The sequence below is a fragment of the Silurus aristotelis genome (genome assembly GCF_946808225.1).
Source record: "Silurus aristotelis genome assembly, chromosome: 25".
NCBI classification, from domain to species: Eukaryota; Metazoa; Chordata; class Actinopteri; order Siluriformes; family Siluridae; genus Silurus; species Silurus aristotelis.
The window spans coordinates 14,546,881-14,570,150 of NC_139598.1; the positions used below are offsets into that span (position 1 = coordinate 14,546,881).

At 36.6% G+C, this 23,270-nt stretch overlaps 2 protein-coding genes across 3 annotated transcripts in view; one reads left to right on the forward strand and one right to left on the reverse strand.

Moving 5' to 3' along the window:
• Positions 1 to 23,270, reverse strand: part of adam22 (ADAM metallopeptidase domain 22) — a 79,394-nt gene that overhangs the window by 22,097 nt on the left and 34,027 nt on the right. For both annotated transcript variants that reach the window (XM_083530090.1, XM_083530089.1), the window contains exons 6-14: positions 19,289 to 19,352; positions 6,997 to 7,060; positions 6,804 to 6,877; positions 6,505 to 6,579; positions 6,030 to 6,101; positions 4,111 to 4,277; positions 3,877 to 3,961; positions 3,688 to 3,778; positions 2,587 to 2,638 (exon numbers count right to left, since the gene is read on the reverse strand). In XM_083530090.1, the coding sequence (XP_083386216.1) occupies positions 2,587 to 2,638; positions 3,688 to 3,778; positions 3,877 to 3,961; positions 4,111 to 4,277; positions 6,030 to 6,101; positions 6,505 to 6,579; positions 6,804 to 6,877; positions 6,997 to 7,060; positions 19,289 to 19,352 (744 nt within the window). The remainder of the gene's footprint in view (positions 1 to 2,586; positions 2,639 to 3,687; positions 3,779 to 3,876; positions 3,962 to 4,110; positions 4,278 to 6,029; positions 6,102 to 6,504; positions 6,580 to 6,803; positions 6,878 to 6,996; positions 7,061 to 19,288; positions 19,353 to 23,270) is intronic.
• Positions 8,636 to 12,112, forward strand: cldn12 (claudin 12). The gene is made up of 3 exons (XM_083530092.1): positions 8,636 to 8,770; positions 10,471 to 10,773; positions 11,014 to 12,112. Exons 2-3 carry the CDS (start codon positions 10,497 to 10,499, stop codon positions 11,814 to 11,816), a joined length of 1,080 nt encoding a protein of 359 aa, XP_083386218.1. The 5' UTR covers positions 8,636 to 8,770; positions 10,471 to 10,496; the 3' UTR covers positions 11,817 to 12,112.

Sequence of the window (23,270 nt, forward strand, 5' to 3'; positions counted from 1 at the left end):
TGAAGTTTGACTGGGCCACTTGGGTAGAACCCCTGAGCAGAAGTATTGCTTGAGAAGCTCACAGAGCACAGTAAAGTGCAAAAAACAAATTTCTTTCCACTTTTCAGCCATCGTGCTCAGCCCACAGTCATGATTCAAGCTGTCACATATTCAGCAATGATGCCTGAATCCATCCCAGATTGCTCTAATGAATCTACAAGTGAATTCCATATACATATATAATGACCACATTATTAGAAATACCCACGTAGCTGCACCTTCATGCAATTGCCACTTCACCAAAATTGGACAACTGAAGATTTTTTTTACCTTGAACTGTAACAGATTCAGGGTAATGTTCGCGGTTCACGGGAATGAAGCACAACTTGATGTTCTGCTGTTGTAGCTCATCCACCTTATGCTTTGACATGCGCATACTAAAAGTCTCATCGTTCTCACCAGGTTTAAGAAATACTTCTACATCATACTCGTTTTACCAACAAACATCACTATCATAGTAACCGAGATCACATTTGTACCCATTTTGATGTTTGACATGAACGGTATCTGAATCTCCTGACCTATCTGCATTTTTTTTTAAATTGCACTTCGGCTACATGATTGGCTGATTGTATAATTGCATGAACGTACAGGCTTTAAAAAAGTGTACTTAAAGGCACTATATGGAATTTTGACAGCTTGATTATTTCCTTGAATGGGAATGGAATCACACAAATGATTTATAAGCTTCAGTCAGGGATTCTTGTAAGAAAAAAATCCCAATTAACCAACATTCCATCAAACGATGAGCTGCTGGCAAAAACAAAACAAGATAAACTGAGACGAAAACGAGTGCGGAGAAAAAATACAGAGAGCTCTGAAGCGCACTGTATCTTTGCCCATCTCGGCGGTTCGATTTGTTAAGGTGAAGCATTGAGGCTAGGCCAAAATGCTATTGGATGGAATGAGGAGGGCGTAGATGATTGACAAGGCCCTCCCTCAAGCAACTGATTGGTTGAGCGAGTAGCGTGTCATGGCCAAGCTTCTGCTCACCTGCTGTTCCCATTCGGGATAGAGGGGAGACGAGAAAGGTGTCAAAAAAGACGAGTGAACATATACGCACATGGACAAATACACACACACACACACTGGCAATGTCATAAACATATCCAAACTGCACCAACAGAGTCGTCATACTGGCAATTAAATAATCAAAACACAGTGCTTTATATTGGATCAGAAATGATATTTTTAAGGGGTATACAATGCTTATAAAATATGCAAAAATTCTCTTTTATAGAATTGATTAATTGCATCTGTTTATCTCAGTGGTATTTCTATTTATTTCTGCACCCTGAAAAAAAATATATTGGTCCCTCTTTATAAAAAAGAAAAACTACATACAAAATGAAGGCTGCTACAAGTGATACCTTTTTATTTACATTTCAGCATTTGGTAAACGCCTTAATCCTGAGCGACTTATCTTTATTTCATTCATACAACTGAGCAGTGATGAGGTTAAGGACCTTGCTCAGGGGACCAGAGGTGGCAGCTTGGTGCAGCTGACCTTTGGAGCCAAATGCCAATATCTTAAACAAAACCTCTCAATTAAAAAAAATATATATTTCAGTGAAGCCTCCCTTAGAAATTTGAGAAAATTGTTATAAATATAACTAGTTCCCTGGACTACAAATATATGTGCTTAGTACATGTTTTACATTCATGTTATATCTCTCTTGAGCAACAATTTTAGAGTTGGCTCCACATCTTTTGGCAAGAACAAAATGAGACTTCATAATGGTCTATGAAATAATTCTGTGATAAAGTCAGATTAAAAAATATGTATATCTTAATGACTCACAGGAAAGCTGTGTTAAATATATTCTGTCTTTATTCATTCCAAACAATAAATATCACTAATTGCTCCTGTGTTCATGTCTGAAAAATAAGTGTCTGGGATGGCATGGCAGATTTTTTTCCCTCATAAAGTATGGTCATGATGTAATATATTAAGGCCAAGCATGGAAATTAATAGTATTTATATTTCAGTTTTAAAACGATGGGACAAAATGGATTCACTGGCAGTGAAAGAAGTTTCACCTTTTTTTGCCAAATGAGTAACTATTTAGTCTAACCTATTAAGTTTAATATTTCTGCCACACATTTCTCAAGTCTGTAATCTTGATTATTTAATGAATACTTCACTTTATTCATGGCCATGCCTTATTGGAAAAAAAAAAATCACCATCTCACTTGAGAGACTCAGAATTAATCCTCCTATTGTTTGTCATTTTCTTGTTTACAGTGAGATCTGTATAATAGAGAACATGGCACAGACTGGGATAGTGCACATATGTCACCAAAAACCACTACACTTGGTATATTACTTGCAATTAAAACAAACACACACTTACACACACAAAGCACACAAAGCACAGACTGACTAAATAACACTGCAACATCATGACCTGAATCAAAATGCTTGTGAATGCTTGTGAAACAAGAGGGTGTACATATATTTGCTTTCATGCAGTAAGTTTGTGAATGTTTCTGCATCGTATGTCTTTGCGTTTGCTCTTGGGAAAATGTGCTTGATTAGTAACTTACCCAACATCATCCATTATACAGCCGGACCATTTATCATCGCACTTGCATTCCCCTGTGGGAAAGAAAACAGATGTTTTAAAGGAGATGCGTGTATGCGCAAGTCTGCATAAACAACTGCCTTGTTCGGTAATGTCACCATTAATCACATACAATATAAAGTACTCGTTGCAGTTAGCACATCATCCTCAGATTATATGAATATCAGAATGATGCTGGGCTTAAATGATTCAAATGGAAAGGTGACAACAAGACACAATTTCTACTCAGGTGAATAAAGTAATGGGCCATACTGAGAAACCTCTGACATCATCAACATTAACTACTACATCATAATCATAATGGTAATGTTATCCTTAATATGGTAAAAGTTCATGTTCATTAAAATCTTTTTATTAATTTGGTCATTTTCTCATAACATGATAAACTTGAACCATATGATAGATTCATGACACCCCTGCTAAAAAAAAACCCAAAATCAATACCAATCTATCAGCTATTATCCATTAAAACATTACCAAATGGTTTTCATTATGATGTACTGTATGTGTGGAAACATTGTAATCTGGATGTGCAATGTCGTCCCAGTGGTCTTTAATGATTTACATGTGCTATATGAATTGCTTAATATATTCTATTGGTCTTTAATGGTTTCCATTAGACATACCACATAACTATTATTCAATTCAGTTCAATTCTAGTTTATTTCTATATCACTTTTCACAATGGACATTGTCTCAAAGCAGCTTTACAGAATATAAGAATTATATAATTGTTCATTATAAATTCATTATATTTTTTCATTGGGGATTTCAAAGAAATTTTTAAATAATCTTATACTCAACATTTCCTGAATTATGTCCGTTCCTGAGAAATGTTTAACACGATAAACAATGTGAATTTACATTTGTTAACAAATATGCGCCAACTGCAACCCATTCTGCATCATTAAAACAATTTCCAAGAGGAGTTATTTATTTATTTATTTATTTTTGTATTTTATCTTTGACATGTTTAATTCAGTTAAATTCAACATTTTAAATGCATGGTGACTTTAAAAGTAATCCAAATGCAAACATTTGCACAATTGCAGTTATGTCATACCATTTAATATTCTTTTCTTGTCAGAGAAGATGCCGATGTTCTGTCCCAGCGACTGTGCCAGTGTGATGGCCATTTCCTCTGTTTTTCCATACTGTAAAAAAAAAAGATGGTGGTTAAGACCTTAAAATTCACAATGCTTTACTTCTGTACAGGACAACTGCCATTTATGAATCATTATTTCAACATTACCTCATTAACTCCTCCCCCTTTACTCAGTGAACACACCCCTCCCATATACGAGGCTCCACCCCAGCTGCTATGAAAACGGTTGCCCCTGGAGACAGAAACAAAGTGTATTAGCTGTGGCCTTTTGCTTCATTATAAAACAAATGCTGGCATTAGTGGTGCCCTGTGTGATACAAGACAACTGGCTGTGAGTGTGTGAGTGAGCATGTGTGAATGTATATGCATGCAAAAACCTACGAGAACAGATGGACGGAGTCGCTCTTCTCCTTAATGAAGTCACGTCTGTACTTCATGAACTCCCGTAGCGTGATCATCGGGTCATCATTTATGTTGAACCTGTTGTCTGCCGCCCAGGTTTCCATGGCAACCAGAACAATCCGGGTGTTCAGTTGCTCTTTGAAAATCTAAAGATATAAGTACCAACAAAAAAAAAAATTAACACTCAGTGGAAGACATTTTAAAACTCAAAATGTAAAACATCGATGCTTTAGTGTTCACGTGCGGTTACACGCCCTATATATTATTGCTAGAAAAAAGGTTTCAAAACTGCGAGAAAACACTTGTCCTGACTCAGATATTAGTGGTCCATATTTTTACATATTTTCCCAACACTGAGCACCAACCTGAGACCAATGTCCCTTAAGTGAAGCATGCTGGTGGTTGCATCATGTTAAAAATAGCCACTTGGTTGCTTGTTTTACTTTTGGATGCTACCATATTAGAAAACACACAGACAAGTATGTATTTCTTTGTAAGTAATGACCCTTTGCCACTTGATTGCGTGTTTTATGTTTGAAAGTCACCATATGCACAACCACACAGATTGGCCTTTTCTTCTAAACCGATATTTTTTTGTAAATGGTTGTGGGGATACTTTGAAATGTAAAAAATCTCCATTTGTCCAGATTTAGGTTATGTAGATAAATATATTTACGATTAAGGTTTTAATGTTTAAATTGTTTTAAATTCTGTGTATTAGCTGTGCATTAATTCTGCATTTCATTTCCTCAATTCAATTTAATTCAATTCAATTGAGGAGATGAAATGCAGAATTAGGAAATATATATATATATATATATAAATAAAAGAGAGAGGGCCTACAATATGGTTATAATAAAATCCTTATATAAAATAAAACATTCTTCACATACTGAAGAGACTTTAGCAAATAACATTCCATGTGGTATGCTGGAATATTCTAAAAAATGTGTCTGTATAACATTAATTTGTCAAAGCAGTAATATGTTTGGGTAAAAACTGGGATATTGGGCCACAAAACCAAAGTCTGTTCACTTGGATTCATTTTCTGTTTGCTGTCCAATCAGTCATTTTGGTGCTGATGTTGACAGTCTGTGAAAATCCCGCCTGCTATCACTGGGGATGAATGTGTGTTTGCATGTGTGTGGAAAAAATTAGATAGAGAGATAGATTTTAATATGAGGTCTAGTGGCAATTCTCAAGGGCAAACACTCAAGCAGCTCGAGTGGCCCATGAGGCCTGTTCCTATTTCAGCTACATGAAAATATGAGCTAATGAAGATTGTGTGAATAAAGATTGCTGTGGGTTTTTTTTTTCTTTCAACTTGGGTGAAAGTTGCAGAAGAGGTACACAGTATATACAAAAATAGACAACCATCTTAGAATTAATCTAATGATAAACTGCATCAAAAAATCATACAGTATATACAGCTTAATGATGTCTGAGACACGTAATTTAAATGGCATATAACACGACAACAGCAAAACAATGTCAGGAAAATCTTACATCGGAAAAATTTACACCAAAAAACAAAACAAAACAAAAATTATTAAATCTGATTCAATTCAATTATATGCTATCATTATAATAGTAACACTTACATGTAAAAATGTGTAATGTGTTTGTATGATGTCTCTTGGAGGAGATTTTTTTCCAGTCAGAACAGTCAGAAAAATGCTGATGTTTGGGTTTATTTATTTACTTAAAGATAGTAAAAAAAAGTATGGCTGGATGATTGTTCATAATTACTATAAGTTATAACAATAGTTAAACAAATATATTGAGTCATTCTTTAATAAAATAAACTTTTGTTAGTGTGTTGTAAAATGCAAACAACTTTGAAATATGGTTACTGGATATAATTTTAATAACTGCACAATTTGAAGCTTCACACTTACAAAATCAGCCATGTTCACTACAGACTTAGCGTAGTTGTTCGTCTGTCCAACTGAAAGCCGATGTTTTTTGTACTGCAAAACATAAAAAACAGAATGTTAATTCACTACATATATTTTTGGTTTCTTCTTGGTCCACACATTTTTTTCTTTACTGTATACCGCATCACAAGCCACACTGATCAGATCACATGACTGTTCCAACTACTGCTACACCACTGACATTTTTCCCCTCACACTCCTCAAGTTAGAGAAGACTAGAATACAGGGTGCATTTCTGACACATTAGGTATTTAAAATCACTGTTTCAGACACCTGTAGGAAACGGGATTAGACTCTAATCTTTTTTGAGCTGTGAGCTTAAAGAGTTGTTTAATGCTTTGCATCTCTTTGCCTTTAGACTCTTAAACATTTTGTAAGCTGCTCTGGATAAAAACATCTGCTATATGACTAATGTGAATGTAATCTGAGATCTTACCATCAGATGGTCATTGATAACCATCAGCTCAACATATTTAGTTTCATCCTCGACACTGTGAGAACTCTGCAGTACCTACAGACACAATGGTGAAAAAGAATGATCAGGAAAGACAATCAGCTGACCAAAATCTGATGACTGCACATGATTTTGGCATGACTCTGAACAATATTTATTTAACTATCGATTCATCCATCCATCCATCCATCCATCCATTTATCTATTCATCACCACCTGCTTGCGTTATACACCAACACTGTATGTAAGCTAATGCCATATTTTGTATAAAGAATGTTTACTTCTCTCTTTTTTCTCCTGTGTGCTGCTCCAGTGAAAAGTGGAGGGATCTGAAATGGTGAATCTGCAAGATCAACTTAAAAAAACAACAACAAACAAACAGCAAGACAGATAGAGGGGAAAATTAATTCACAATTTCATTCATGAAATGGAATAATCATACTAATTTTACTGCCATGAAACACGTGAACTTACGGGGTGCAATGTAATCCCCTGGAGGCTGGAAGCCTGGAGATTTATATATCAGGTGCACAAGTTCCTGTAGAGAAGAACGATTGAAGGAAATAGAAGTGTCAAAGAAGTAAAGAAATATGTATAATGCCAGTCATATGTACTATAATATACAGTACCAGTCAAAAGTTTGGACACACCTTCTCCTTCTGTGTTTTGTCTTTTTTTTTATAATTTCAACAGTGTACATTATTACTATAGACATCGAAACTATGAAAGAACACATATTGAAAAATGTAGTAAACATTCCAGAATATGTTTTATATTTTACATTGTCCAAAATAGCTACATTTAGCTTTGAGGACAGTTTGGCAAACTCTCATCAGATTCACAAGGTAGTCACCTGGAATTCACAGGTGTGCCTTGTCAAGAGTTCATTTTTGACACTTTTTGTCTTCAGAGTACAGAATCAATAGCCTCAGCCCTATTAATGCTAATACAACTAAAGTACAAATCCATATTATTTCAAAAAACAGTTAAGTAAAGAAAACAATCCATAATTATTTAAAAAAATCAAAGTCAGTTAATCCGAAAAATCCCAAAAACTTTAAATGTATTTCCAAGTGCAGTCTCTAAAACCATCAAAAGGGCATGATAAAGCAGGCTCTCCTGAGGACTGTCCCAGGTAAGGAAGCTACCTCTGCTGCAGAGGAATTAGAATTACCAGCCTCAGAAACCACTGAATTCTAATGATAATACAAATAAAGAAAAAACCCTGAAGAAGTTGTGTCCAAACATTTCACTGATATGTGTGTATATATATATATATATATATATATATATATATATATATATATATATATATATATATATATATATATATATATATATATATATATATATATAAGTACTGAGCAGGCATAACATTATGAAATCATGACATTATGACCAGTGAGTGAATAACACTAATCATCTCTTCATGGCACCTGTTAGTGGGTGGGCTATATTAGGCAGCAAGTGAACATTTTGTCCTCAATGTTAATGTGTTAGAAGCAGGGAAAAATGGGCAAGTGTAAGGTTTGGGCAAATGTAAGGTTTGAGCGAGTTTGACAAGGGCCAAATTGTGATGCTAGATGACTGTGTCAGAGCATCTACAAAACTGCAGCTCTTGTGGGCTGTTCTCAGTCTGCAGTGGTCAGTATCTATCAAAAGTGCTCCAAGGAAGGAACAGCGGTGAACTGGTGACGGGGTCACTGATGCATGTCGGGAGCGAAGGATGGTCCGTGTGATCCAACAGAGGCTTCACATTGCTGTTGAATTTAATGCTGTTATTGCTTAACGTGTCTGGACAGTTTTGGCAGCAAAAGGGGGACAAACACAATATTAGGCAGGTGGTCATAATGTTATGCCTGATCAGTGGTTATATACACACACACACACACACACACACACACACACACACACACACACACACACACACACACACACAAAATATATACATTTCATATTTTATATATATATATATGTACTTCACAGTGACAGAGAAAAATCTCCGCATAACTTAAAAATAAATAAAAAAAAATTAAAACAGAATTTACATTACAGCATTTCACTCCTATACGTGCGCGTGTTTGAAAGCGTGAACGCGCACGTGACGTCGCATGAAACCTGCTGGGCACGCGCCTCAGGAAGTTGTATTTTTTTCCTTCATCGAAACTGGGTTGCTTGGGGTGTCGATGATAAAACGTGAAACGATGAGTAATATTTCTGTGAAATAGTCACGTTCACGACTCCACGGGTAGGTTACTGACGACTTTTCGTTATTTGTTCCCAAAAACGAACTTGAGCTGACTTTCAAAGAACGAAGAGCAACAGGTTGATATGCTAGTTATGCTAAATGCTAAGCCTGCGGTGTTGTTAGGATCCGAACAGATGATAATTAACCAGTTTTGGGTTTACGGAACTAAAAAAAGGCGTTATTTCCTACATTTGACACGGAAAGACCTGATGTTGGATTAATACTGTTGCTATAAAATGAAAGAAATTAAGTGAAACCTCTGTGTTTAGCATGACTAGCTCGAGGTAACGGTCCTATCTAACTACCGCACGTCTTTAAATAAAACAACAAAACTCAGGGTTCATTATTGTATATATTTTTTTACTTATAAATATCTTCAAGTGCCTAGAAATGTAATTTTAGTGTATAATAATTGCTAAATGATTGAGTGGTTATGTGCTTATGTATTTTTTACATTATATACAGGAAAGTTAGAAGGTCCCCTGGTGGTCTAGTGGTTAAGATGCAGCGCTCCCACCGCTGCGACCCGGGTTCGATTCCCGGTCAGGGAACCATCCCCAGCCACTCTTAGTGCCGGTCCCAAGCCCGGATAAATTGGGGAGGGTTGCGTTAGAAAGGGCATCCAGCGTAAAACGTGTGCCAAATCAAACGTGCGGAGGATCCGCTGTGGCGACCCCTAACGGGAGAAGCCGAAAAGAAACTTATACAGGAAAGTTAGAAAGGTAACTTCAATAAGGAATATTAATTTGAAAATGAGGTTCATAAATGCTTAATAATAATTTTAGTCTTTTATTAATTTACTCTGTAAAATTATAAATATCCAAGGGTTTCTTTTTTAATGGTATGAAGGCTTAAATTTGAATGTTGAAATTTACAGGATTGACATTTGTTTTTGACTTAGAGAAGTGGTGTTTCTCTGAATGATCAATTACTTATAAAATAAAATTTATTACAAGTAAAAACAAATGTAGCATCTCCGAGATAATTAGGTTTGTGTCTGGTTTAAAAAAAATATATATTTTATTCGGTTTTCTGGATAATTGTAGTCGAATGAATGCCTTAAACTGAAATGCCTAATAAACTTATAATATAAAAATTACAATTCCGGGCAAAAATGTGCCATAAATGTTTAGATTCTTGACTCTTTTGTACAATTGACAGATTAAAGAAATAAAGGTGTGTATATATATATATATATATATATGTATGTATGTATGTGTGTGTGTGTGTGTGTGTGTGTGTGTGTACCAGTCAAATGTTTAGACATACCCTCTCCTTCAGTGGTTTTCCTTTATTATTACATCCAAACGAAAGAACGTGTAATCTGAAATTTTTAATTAAATTATAATATAAAGATTATAAGGATTAAATATGGCAAAATGGTAAATTCTTGTAAATATTTTTACGGAGTGGGTCACTAATGACATCATGTGAAGTGTGTTGTTTCTGACCGACACTGATAACACAGCCCCTGAGAGATGTGTATTGTTAGGGGTTATTGTCAGGCCTTAGTCAGTGATACATGTGCATTAGTGTTAATTGACGGTTAAATAGAAGAAAGAACAATGGTTCCTGTTGGTAATGTATATAGAGGTCATTTGTGTGGCAAGTCATTAAGGTTATACTCGATGTATTCAGGAACCAAAATGTCTTCGAAGCTTAATTTTCACCTCTCAAATCTTTTAACTGTTTGTTCTCAGGATTAGTGTTGAACTGTTTCCCCACCATGTCTTGCCGTGACATCCACGCTACAAACGCATTTGCATTCGTCATTGCCCTGCTCTCGGTGGGCGGATTAGCCATTGCTACGGTCATCCCTCAATGGAGGACGACACGCTTGCTCACCTTTAACCTCAACGCCAAGAATATTACAGTGTACGACGGACTGTGGACCAAATGTGTTCAGCGAGACGGATCTAGCGGGTGTTACTACTTTGATGCAGAGTGGTATTCCAAAGTAGACCAGCTGGATCTAAGGCTGCTTCAGTTCTGTTTACCAGCAGGTTGGTGTTTGTGGCTTGAAATGCTACATGTGTTCACACTCCTGGAAATTTTCAAATTGTATCAAAGCCTGCAGTAAGAGAGAGCAAAAGTCCTGTCAGCGTTTTTAAGTGAAATTATAGCAGAGACTCTAAAATGAAAAACTGCCCCTCTAAAAGCTGCCTTAATTTGCTGTGTTAAACCAGCCCTTGGTTCACAGTTTTTTTTCTCTATATTAATGTCTGGGCTCTTCTGTTCCACAGGTCTGTTCTTTTCTGGCCTGGCCCTGCTGATCAGTCTCACAGGCATGTGTAAAACTGCATGCTGCTCCAAATCCCCAGATGACATAAAGTCCAGCAGCTGCCTAGTGAACAGCTCAGGCTGCCACCTGGTGGCCGGAATGTTCTTCTTCCTAGGAGGTGCCATCGCCATGCCACCATCTGTCTGGTTCCTGTTCCACACACAGGTGTTAAACTCGCGCTACGCAAACATTTTCTCTATAGAGTTTGCAGCGTACGTGGCTATCGGTAGCGCCGGTGGCCTTGAGTTTACCGCTTTGCTGATGTTCATGTGGTACTGCATGTGCAAAAAGCTGCCCTCACCCTTCTGGCTGCCCCTGCATGAGACAACGGACATGAGCACCAGTGTTTCTGCTCAACCTCTAATGGCAAACGGCCTGCCATCGCCTGCAACCTACGCTCCTCGGAGCTTCCCTCCTGGTGTACTAGATGCTCCGGCTTTTGTGCAAGCCCCGGGCTATACACAGCCCATGCCAGGCCCACCTGTACCCCCTCAGGTATACATGTCACATATGTCTATGCCTGATGCATACGGGCCTGAAGCTGGTGCCTTGCAGGCTTACGGCTACGCCCCCTCGCAAAGCTACGCCCCCTCGCAAAGCTACGCTCCCTCACAAAGCTACGCTCCCTCACAAAGCTATGCTCCCTCACAAAGCTATGCTCCCTCTGTAAGTATCGCACCTTCTCAGAGGTATGCTGGACATCGCTACTCCTCACGATCACGTCACTCAGGAATTGAGATCGACATTCCCCTCCTGACAGAGTGACGCCGATAGAAATCATGATCACCAGGCAACAATACTTTTCCCACTGACCCAAGACATGCAGCTCTACATACATCAAATTTCTTATTTTAATTCTAATTGAACAGGAACAGGAAACATTAATGAAAACAGATATGTAATTAAAAATATATAAATATAAAAAGTAAGCTGAGATAGATAAGGGGAAAGAAAAGTCACCAATACCACTTTTAAGATGACAAAAAAAATCTGCTTATAGAAAACGATTAGCAACATAAGATACAATGGTGGAAAAATCAATTCATTACAAAACCCCCCTGGACAAAAACATTCTCCAATATGATTCCCAGTCCCGGGTTTTGTTTGCCTACAGACCTAATTACCTTGACATTCTTGTTTGTCTGAGAAACCCTGGGTACTAATTTGTCCACCTCTGAAATTAAGAATTAAATGAATTTTATATATATATATATATATAGTGTCAGTTTCTGAAGTTCACATGCTCTGAGTCTAAATCAGAAATAACTCAAACTGAAGTAATAACCTATTTTGATGTAATAACGAATGCCTATAATTTGTTCAGAATTGAATAATGTTTACAAATTATTATCCTAAAGATCATGTTGAGACAAATACTGAATCTCTGGAAATATTAATATTCACTAAATGTATGTATAATGTTGTGTATAATAGTTTCAGGTTTTTTTTTTTTTTCTCTCATCCACCTTTCTGTGTTTGAGCCAAGAAAAATTTAGCTTTTTTTTTTTTTTTTTTTGTCTTAGTCTTCTAGTAGACAGCTGGAAAGGATATATTTCATACATAAGGGCTTATGTAAGATTGTCTTCTATAGCTTTGTGACCTTGATGAGGTGGATGCTGTGACTGGTCAGCTGTGCTGAGAACTGTTGCTTTGCACCTCTTTGAATAAGACTTTTTTTTTTCCATGGTTTACACAAAAAACAACAACACTGTCTCCGTGTATGAGCACTGTAAATATTCACTAAACAAAGCGCTGACACTGTTGCTGAGGCGAAAACGTCAGCTGCTTCACTACACTGTTTTTTGCACTTAATTCACACTTTTATACTAACATCAATATTAACACACGAAGCTTTAAATACATTACTCATGCCCATGGATACGCCTTGGCTAAATGGTAATGCCACTACTTCAGGATTTCTCAAGCCTTTTTACTTATTTTTATAGGGAATTTAACTAAACGGAGATAAGCGGGGATCTGCTTTATTCTCCTGCATTTGTTACATTGTATTGTGCAGAAAAGCAGATAGTTTTTCCAGGCATTTTATGCACTGCTTATTTAAAAAAAAGGGTTTTTTTTACTACTGAAGGATTAAACAGTTATTTAGAAATGATGTGTAAGCAGTGCCAACTTTTTAATTTGTGATTTTATTGTTTGTTTTTGTATTCTTTGGGTTTACATTTGCTTTTATGTTTTCCCCATAAAGAATAGCCAGAGCGGAAGGATCAGCTTAGAGAATGCTCTGATACCGATGTTACACTCATCCGTCTTTGTTGACGTGCTTTCTGATTATGATTAAAAATGTAGGGAAATGTTTTTATATCATGTTTTATTATTAATCTTTATAAAAATGACCTCTCATCAAAGTGTAGATTACTAATGTATATCATGTTGTGGCTAATAATAATAATAAAAACCTTTTAAAAAGAGGGGGTTTTTTGTAATAATGAAATGTGTTGTGGTAGTAGAGGTATTAGGATTTGTTAACGCTGCATAATGATTAGAAATATACGAGGCAATCTACTGGTGTATAAACTATATAGTACATTATATATATATATATATATATATATATATATATATATATATATATATATATATATATATATATATATATATAATTTAACTGTTAAACTGAATGTGTAAACCTGACAATAAAGTGGCTGATTGCCCCATAACAATAGCACCCCACATTATGTCCCATGTACGCTATGAATTCTAAATATGACACGTAAAAGGTGGCAGCTTCCATATTACATAATTCCCTGAAGATCTTTTCATGTTTGTAATGTGTATTTACGAAGGTCACTCAGGCTAATAGCAAACAGCACTGAAATAAGAGTGTCTCTCCCTCTCTCATACATTCGACAAAAACTCTGTGATAACGAGCTAACAGTCTGGAGAAGCTACACTTCACGCAAAATGTGGAACTGGCGTGAACGTTCTGGCTTTAGTCTGCATTTTCACAGCTGCGAATATTAGAATACATTTGTTATGGATATGTGAGACTGTTATAAAATGCATTAGCTTGTTTGGTTCACCATTTTGACTTCTTGACACACAGCTAGCGTTTACTCAGTGTTAACCAAAAGTCACTTAGAGGAAATACTGATGTTTAAAAACTACACGACATGAAACAACATAATTCCTCCCTCGTTCACTGGCATCATGCTGGGTTTCTACTCCTTCCCCCTTCATCAAGAACTCGCACAAGAGGGGGGGGGAATTCTGTAAAGGATTACGGGTCGGAAGGCAGATGGTCTCTCAGATGGTGTAGAAATGAGATGGGGGTGTGTACATGTAAGAAGACAAAAAAGGGGCAGGGTATGAGGGAGGGAGTGTGTGTGTGTGTGTGATGATGGGGGTGGGGTATGAGGGGTAAGGGGTGAATATCTGTGTACGTGTGAAGAGGGGGTAGTGTGTGATTGAGGGTGTGTATCGGAGCTTGTTCTCTCTAGGGAACCAGGTCATGAATAAAAAGCAGGTCAGGGAATGGCACGTGCTACCCAAAATCCCCCTTGCATTCACAGATGAAACTATATGAGATAGCAGGATAGATGTAACGAGGAAAAAAGAGATTGGAGAAAAGGAGGTGAAGAAAAGGAGCAAGAAAATAAGAGAAATGGAAGAGACAATACTGTAAATACACCTAGGCAGAGTGTAACATCTCATGCACACATTTAAATACACCCGCTATACAAATGTGTAATTTGTGTGCTTCAGATGTGGTGCTGAGAAGACAAAGGCAGATGGGTATGTGTTTTCTGATTGGTTGGTGTTTGTATGAACGGTACAGAAGAAACGTGTGTGAGAGGGTGTCAGTGAGGATAACGTATATTTAGTCCTGCATGTTCTACCTGGCTCTCTCTAGAATCTGCTCAAGCAGAGAAATTGTTTGTGCAGAAAGCAACAGTGGCATCATGTCTGTCAAACTGCAGACAGAAAAAAGTCCAAACAAAACACTAAAAAAATCTCTGGTGCAAAATACAGGCCTAGAAATAAACCTTAATGCTGGTAACAGACATGTAAAAACACTGCATACTATAAACAGACTAGTCTAAATTAGACCAAACTGTTCTAAACAAAATATAAAATATAAACAAACTTATCCAAACACCACATATTATAAACAAAGTAGTCCAAACACCATTAATAATAAACAAGTCCAAATACTACAAATTGTAAAAACAAAAACAAGTCCAAACACCACTTATTATAAAGAAAACAAGTCCAAACACCACTTATAATAAACAAAATAATCTAAAACACCACTAATAATAAACAAACAAGTACAAACACCACATAGTTATTAACACACTAGTCCAAACACCATACATTTATAAACAAACTAGTCCAAACATCACATAACTTCCAAATCCAAACACTACTTTTTTATAAACAAACTTAAACACCACATATATACATACTAATCCAAACACCATATATTATAAACAAACTAGTCCAGACACCACTTATTATAAGCAAAAGTCCAAGCACCACGTATTACAAATAAACTAGTACAAACACCATTTATAATAAACACGGAAGTAAAACCAATTCAAAACACCACATAACAATTATTTAAACACACCAGACAAACACCACTTTAATATACAAGGACGATGTTGTTTCTGATTTTACACTAGCTGCACATTAAGCACCAGGTACAGGATGCTTTTGGCTTCAGTCAGGCTCTGCAGCGTCCCACACTGAGACACAGTATGGTGGCTAAAAAAGCACACATTTTTCCTGCAGAATTGCGGATGGCAGATGCATGGGCCATATGGTCAGCTGGGTTGGAGTCATCTCTATGGAATATTGTCTGAACTTATCACATCACAGCATCACCTAGTCATGAGGTGAGTCACTGAATGACGGGGTCAGAGCTAACGGCCACAGTGAAACAACACAGGGAATATCTTTAAAAAGCTGGGTCATTTTATGGATCTTAAGATGTCACTGCATGACAGCTCATATTACTGACCTCCTTTGATTGGAAGACAGAAGTGATGTTATTGAGAAAAGTGTGGTGTATAAAACCCTTCATACTTATGCCTAAATAATCTCTAACAGCATTTGGTTTTAAAATAAGGAAAGAAGGAAGGTTACTATGAACATTATTGTCCTTCTGAGAGAAGGATTAGCTTGAAATAACATGCTTTATCTAAATGTTGATCTAAATGACAAAGACGATGTGAGATGAGAATGCTCAAAGAAGAGGTTAAAAACGTTTTAACCTTTGACTGTCATCCAATTGTTAAGATCTAAAGTGGAAAATAATCAAATCAGGACTTTTCTTCACCATGTAAATAGATAGGTCTTTAGGAGATGGACAGAAGGACTTACACATCCAATTATCCATCAGCATAATTAGAAATTATCAACACAGCGGGGTAGAGTTAACGCCTTACAGCACCAGGGTCCCTGGTACCGAGCAAAATTAACTCAATTGGGTGGATTGGCTCCTCTACATTGCCCCTAGGTATGAATGTTTACGTGCATGGTGCGCTGTTCTAAACCGGAATTCCCATTCAGGATGCAACAAAACCTCAAGTGAAGTGTCTTTATTGTCATTTCAACCATACTGCCTGTACAGAAGAAAGTGAGGAAAAAAAAAAAGGTTTATCCAGGACCCTTAGTGCTACATTAAGCAACACAGAACTACAGGAGACAACAGTAAATAAGGTTACTAACCATGCCAAACTGCTAATGATTTATTGAATGATTAAAGAGCACACGAGCAACCAAAATTCTAATCGAGAGACTGAATCTCATCGCCATTTTCCACATAATCAGTCATAATAGTTATACATTTTTCTCCAAATCCAACAACTGGCTTTTATTGTCATTTTAACCATATAAAGTACAATTAAGTACACAATAAAACACAAAACTACACAATATTAACTAGGACACTAGTTGTAGGACACTACTTAGGACACTAAATAAAGTGCACATATGCAACACTTAGTGCAAAGAAAAGGAAAACATAACACAAAGAGACATTAAACACCACAATACTGTAACACTGACCAATGACCAATACAGTAAATTGCAGAAGATTTGTGTTTGTGCAAACACTCTTCTCCTTCTACTTTCGGCTGCTCCCATTAGGGGTCGCCACAGCGGATTATCCGTCTCTATATTACTCTGTCCTCTACATCTGCCTCTTTCAAACCAACTATCTGCATGACTTCCCTCACCACAACCATAAACTCCCTCCTTGGTCCTTCTCTTTTCCTCCTTTCTGGTGGCTCCATCTTCAGCATTCTCCTACCCCATGTCCCTCCTATGCACATGTCCAAACCATCTAAATCGGGCCTCTCTCACTTTGTCTCCAAAACGTCCTACATGCGCTGTCCCTTTAATAAACTCGTTTCTAATCCTGTCCATTCTCAACGAAAACCTCAACATGTAGTACATGTAGTTCAAACTTCTAATTTCCAAATACTCTATATATTCCAATTAAACTCCCTGTGCACCATTTCAAAATTTGTTTTACAAAGCTGTCTGAAAATCCCACTACACACCAATGATGTCATAAAAACAAAGGCTCATTTTCTAATAAAATAAAAGCTGTTTATTTACTGATACAGCTGCGTAGTTGCTAAAATCAGCTCAAAAAAGACCATTGGCAAAGATTTGTAATCACGTATAAAATAACGCTCATCCAACTGGTATAAGGTATAGAAGTAGAGATTCTCAAGGTTTAATCTTTATCATCCTTATTTCCTTTTGTATTGAACCTTCTTTCTATTGATCTATTCATCTTCATTAAATGTCTCAGAAATTAAAGGTAATCAAAGTTAATATAAATATAATAAAGAGAGAGAGAGAGAGAGAGAGAGAGAGAGAGAGAGAGAGAGAGAGAGAGAGAGAGAGAGAGAGATACAAAGAGATTTAGTGTTTATACTAAATTACTTTTTGTATTATACATACTGCTGCCATGGTCACAATGCAAAAGTAATCCTTTTTTATGTTTAATTTTTTATTTCACTGTTTAATTTGACGCAAAGGGAAATTGTTTTAATGTGTATGTTAAGTTTCAGGTATGTTTCCAGGTTCAGTAAGTGTTATGGAGTATCAGGTATTACATGTATATTTCCATGTGATTATTAGTATCTGTAAAAGAAACTACAAATCAAAGCAAAAAAAGAAAAGGAAAAATAAAGCCGTTAATATTAGGACGATAAGACTATAATAAGACCATAATAACCCTGATGAGATGCCTGTAATCACCACATCACACTGCCATATCGTATATTTCACTTCTCACAGCTGCCAGTGTTAATTAGACTACAGGCTAACATGCTAATTCAAATGAATCAGGTCTCACTTTCAAAAAATTACATTAAATTCACAATTGTTAAGAGACGGAAGGCCATGGCGATCATCCAAAATCTATTTACAGCTAAAATAAAGTAAAAATAAGTACCTCAGGCCCCTTATACTGAGCCTTATTGCATTAACATTGCTAGCACTGTCAGGCATTAGCAGCTAATAGTACTAGCTTTGCTGAGACAGAACAAAAGGCTCAAAAATCGTTATTGATTAGGACTAAGATATAGCATGCCGGGCCAGGAATAACCCTGTAATGTAGCTTATTACTTCACTGAGATTGTTTTCCTCAGAGTTACATATAGGATAAATGTTGCTTATTTATAAATGCAGTATATGTAAAATAGACAATAGGCAATCAGAAAATCTTTCTCTGTGTGTGTGTGTGTGTGTGTGTGTGTGTGTGTGTGTGTGTGTGTGTGTGTGTGTGTATGTATAAAATAGTGATGGATCAGTGATGAACAATGCATTAATTGTATTAGTTTATATGAAAACTGCAATAGATTTGCACCAAGAAAAAGAAATGATTTATTCAAGTGTGCTCATTCATTTCTGTTTCCTGAACAGAGCCTGCTGTGATTTTTTTTTACTGTAATTAACACAAAATTAAGAGATGACTCAGTGACCCAGAATATGCATAAATAGACCTGTTGGTGGAATAAAAATATTGAAATAAAATCGCAAACCTATGACAATAGAACATTCAAATCCTTTTCTGTTTAAAGGAACCAAATAAACCAACCAAATAAATTCCAAATTCACAAATTTTGCTGAACAAAATTCACAGATTCAAGTCTATGAAATGATCTGATATGCGCAACACGTGTGTGGGTATAAGAGAGAAAAAATAAATCATGAGATAGAGAGAGAGAAAGAGAAGAAAACTGAATTTTACTTACATTTTCTTTGCCCTCTTCATCTGGTTCTATCAGGAAAGTGTGATTTCCATCGAAAAACATCCCACTTGATAACAAATCAGAAAAAGAGGGGGTTCATTAAGCCTTGAATGAACAGGGAAGCCTTGGACAAAAAGGTGTTGGAGTTTTAATGCCTTTTCATATAAACACACATTCAAAAACTCATGTATATGTTTTAATTTATAATTTTTTATCTCCCCTGTGCAAAGCATTGGATGCTGGCTTGCAGTGCTATGGCACACTTCCGGGTTTCATTCTGAGTTTACACGTGCCATGTGTGCCTTTGTATTAATTCATGTTTGATTCATGTTATGTCCCACCCCTATATTGTCATTTCTTTCTTTCTCCATATGTCCTAATTGTGCTGTCTCACACACAGCTGTCTCTTTTTTCCCCTCGTGATTTGTTGATGTATATATTCCCATTTGTGTCTGTTTGTCTATCACAAAGTATAATGCTTGGTTAATTTTGATCTCTGCGCCATACTAAGCCTTTGTTCTGTGTTTTTAATTTCCGACTGTGGTCGAGATTTGGTGTTCACATTCTTGTTTTACCTTGTTTGTTTGTTCAGCCCCTGATCTGTACCTGGTTTCTGTTTGATTTGGATTAGTCTGCCATTCTTACTTACTTTTGCATCCTCTTGTGTCATATTACAAAATATACAAATGTAAAATGTACATTTACAGGGCACTTTTGCTCAATTGGACTTAATTAATAAGGATATAATGAAATATAATCTAATATAAACCCTAACAGGAACCAGACAATAAAATACTATGTAATTTTATTTATTTATTTTTTTTTTTAACCTAATGTATTTTTTACATGCATAAATTAAAGACAACACATGTTCAATATATGTCTACGGGCAACTGTTGAATGTTAAAGAGAAGCCAAAATCTTTAGTAGCCCACTTTCATGAACTGTTTAATGCTTTTGAAGATGATACATCTAATGGCAGGAGGTTTCAAAGTAAATCTTCAGAAACCCTTCTGGAATCTGTGTCCTATATGGAAAAGATTTGTGAACACCTGACCATAAGATCTGATTTCTGAAAATCCCATTTCAAATTTAGTCCGAATTTGCCGTTATAATAACCTCCACTCTTCTGAGAAGACTTTCCATTAGAGTTTGGATTGCACTTTTGTAGATAAAAGGGTTTCAGTAAAGTCAGGTACTGATGTAAGTGAGATGAGGAGGTCTGGAGTGCAGTCAGTGTTCACATTCATCCCAAATGTTTTCACTACGGGTGAGATCATAGCTCAGTCCACTCAAGATCTTTCACTCCAACCCAAGTTAACTATATCTTCATAGAGCTGACTTTGTGCACAGGGGCATGTCACGAACAGGTTTGGGCCTCCTAGTTAGAGTTAGAAATTTTATGCACCACATCCAATGACATCCTGTACAATTGTGTGCCCAAAACTTACTGGTAACAGTTTGGGGAAGAGCCACATATGACTGGAAAAGTAAGCAGTCCAAATATTTTATCCATATAGTGTATGATAAATAAAGACTAGACTGGAGAAAACATCAACGTATTCTTACAACAGTTATAATACTTTAATATCCCATGAATACTCTCTAGCCCTCTGTAATGTGTGTGTCCAGGTATTGGACTGTTCCAGACATAAACACACACACAGACAATGTCATTATGTCTGGAGTCTGGAGTTGATCGGCTAAAAACCAGACTCCAAGGTGAACTTAGCCTGTATATTATGTCACGTACGATTACTATATCATGCACGCACACACACACACACACACACACACACACACACACACACACACACACACACACACACACAGACAAAGTCTTGTGACATTCTCTCCTTCAAATCTGGAGAGCCAATCTTATAAACAAAATGTATTGCTACCTCGAATAGAGACCATTTGATCATAGTGAACACACTCACTCACTCACACACACACACACACACACACACACACACACACACACACACACACACACACACACACACACACACACACACACACACATACCTAGTCTTTAATCCTTTGACCCCAAAGTGGACACAGTAGACAATGATTTTAGCCACACCCATTAAGTCAGACAACCAATATTATTATTATTATTATTATTATTATTATTATTATTATTATTATTATTATTATTATTATTATTATTATTATTATTATTATTATTATTAATTTATATATATGTTTAGGTGATTATACACTGCAAAGCAAACACTACTAACCAAAAGAAAACAAGGCTTGAAAGAAATACTAGCTACACTATCAATTAAGAGCTAAACATAGGACAGGTGAACACAATAGAGAAACAAAGGAATGATGGGATAGAAGAGAGAGGGTTTTGAAATGGAGAAAGGATTATCACAGAAACAAACTCAAACAAAAAGCAGATGGTGTTTTTTTTTAAGGGGCTAAACAAGACATTCCCTTTTAACTTGCTGCTTTCCATCCATCATATAAAATCACTCAATCAGTGTGCTTTTAATAACGTTCAACATCATCATCATCTTCATCATCATTATTATTATTAGTTGTAGTATTATTATATTGAATATTTGGAAGTAGTGTGAATACATGCATATGTAATAATTGTTTGGCACGAAAAGATGTTTGTGTGTTCGTGTGTGTGTGTGTGTGTGTGTGTGTGTGTGTGTGTGTGTGTGTGTGTGTGTGTGTGTGTGTGTGTGTGTGTGTGTGTTTGAGTGTGTTTGTGTGCATCACACTGCTCTAATTTAATGCTTTATAAAGAAAAGAGAGAGATTTGACCTGACTCTTTCTTTTACTAAAAATACTGACAAAAGAAACCGAGCTATCCCTGAGGAGCACACATCAGCAAGACTTGTGTGTGTGTGTGTGTGTGTGTGTGTGTGTGTGTGTGTGTGTGTGTGTGTGTGTGTGTGTGAGAGAGAGAGAGAGAGAGAGAGAGAGAAACAGAGAGTGAGATAGATTGAGAGTGTTGGAGAGAGAGAAAGTGGAGGAGTAGAGTAGAGAGAGAGAGAGAGAGAGAGAGAGAGAGAGAGAGAGAGAGAGAGAGAGAGAGAGAGAGAGAGAGAGAGAGAGAGAGAGAGAGAGAGAGAGAGAGAGAGAGAGAGAGAGAGAGAGAGAGAGAGTGGAAAAGCCCAAGATCTTTATAAAACCTTTTCAGACAGTTTGGGAATATGACTAAGTTTGGGATGCCATGTAACAAGCTAAAGAGTGGGCCATATGTGTGTGTGTGTGTGTCTGTATGTGTGTGTGTGTGTTTGCCTTTTTAGAAATGTTAAGAAAAAAAAACCTTCTGTCCTCTTTAACCACATCTTGCAGTAAATGCCTAAAAGCTCCTGCTGTCCCAAAAATAGCCGAATGTCACTAACATTAGCATGAACACTAGTCAGATACGTAACCACTAGTCGAACAGCATGTATTTGTTACAGGAAGGCGTGAGCTGAATTACATTTTTTAAAACCAGTGCTAATTCAAATACCTCGGGAATACGTTGTCTGACATCAATTCAAACATCAGACATTAATTGGGAGTTCAGACATCAACTGGGAGTTAATTCCACCATTACGGTAATAGAACAGAGACGAGTCATGTTTCATGTCTTCCTTGTACCCTGAGAGATGGTGGGACGAGTCAGACAGCAGTAGAGGATGGAGGGATAAGTGTGGGGTTAGATAGCGGTGGAAGGTGCACGAAGCAAGTAATGGAGTGGTATGGATTTGCTCATTAGGAATAAACTTGCAGAGACTAATTTCTGAATGTAAAATGTATACGTTTGAGGTCACCACAGTAGTTTATCCGTCTCTATATCATTCTTTCCTCTACATCTGCCTTTTTCAAACCAACAATTGCACATGAACAATCGTGTCTCTCTCACCTTGTCTCCAAAAACGTCCTACCTGCACGGTCTTTAATAAACTCAATTCTAATCCTGTCCACATTCGTCACTCCCAATAAAAATCTCAGCATCTTCAGCTCTGCC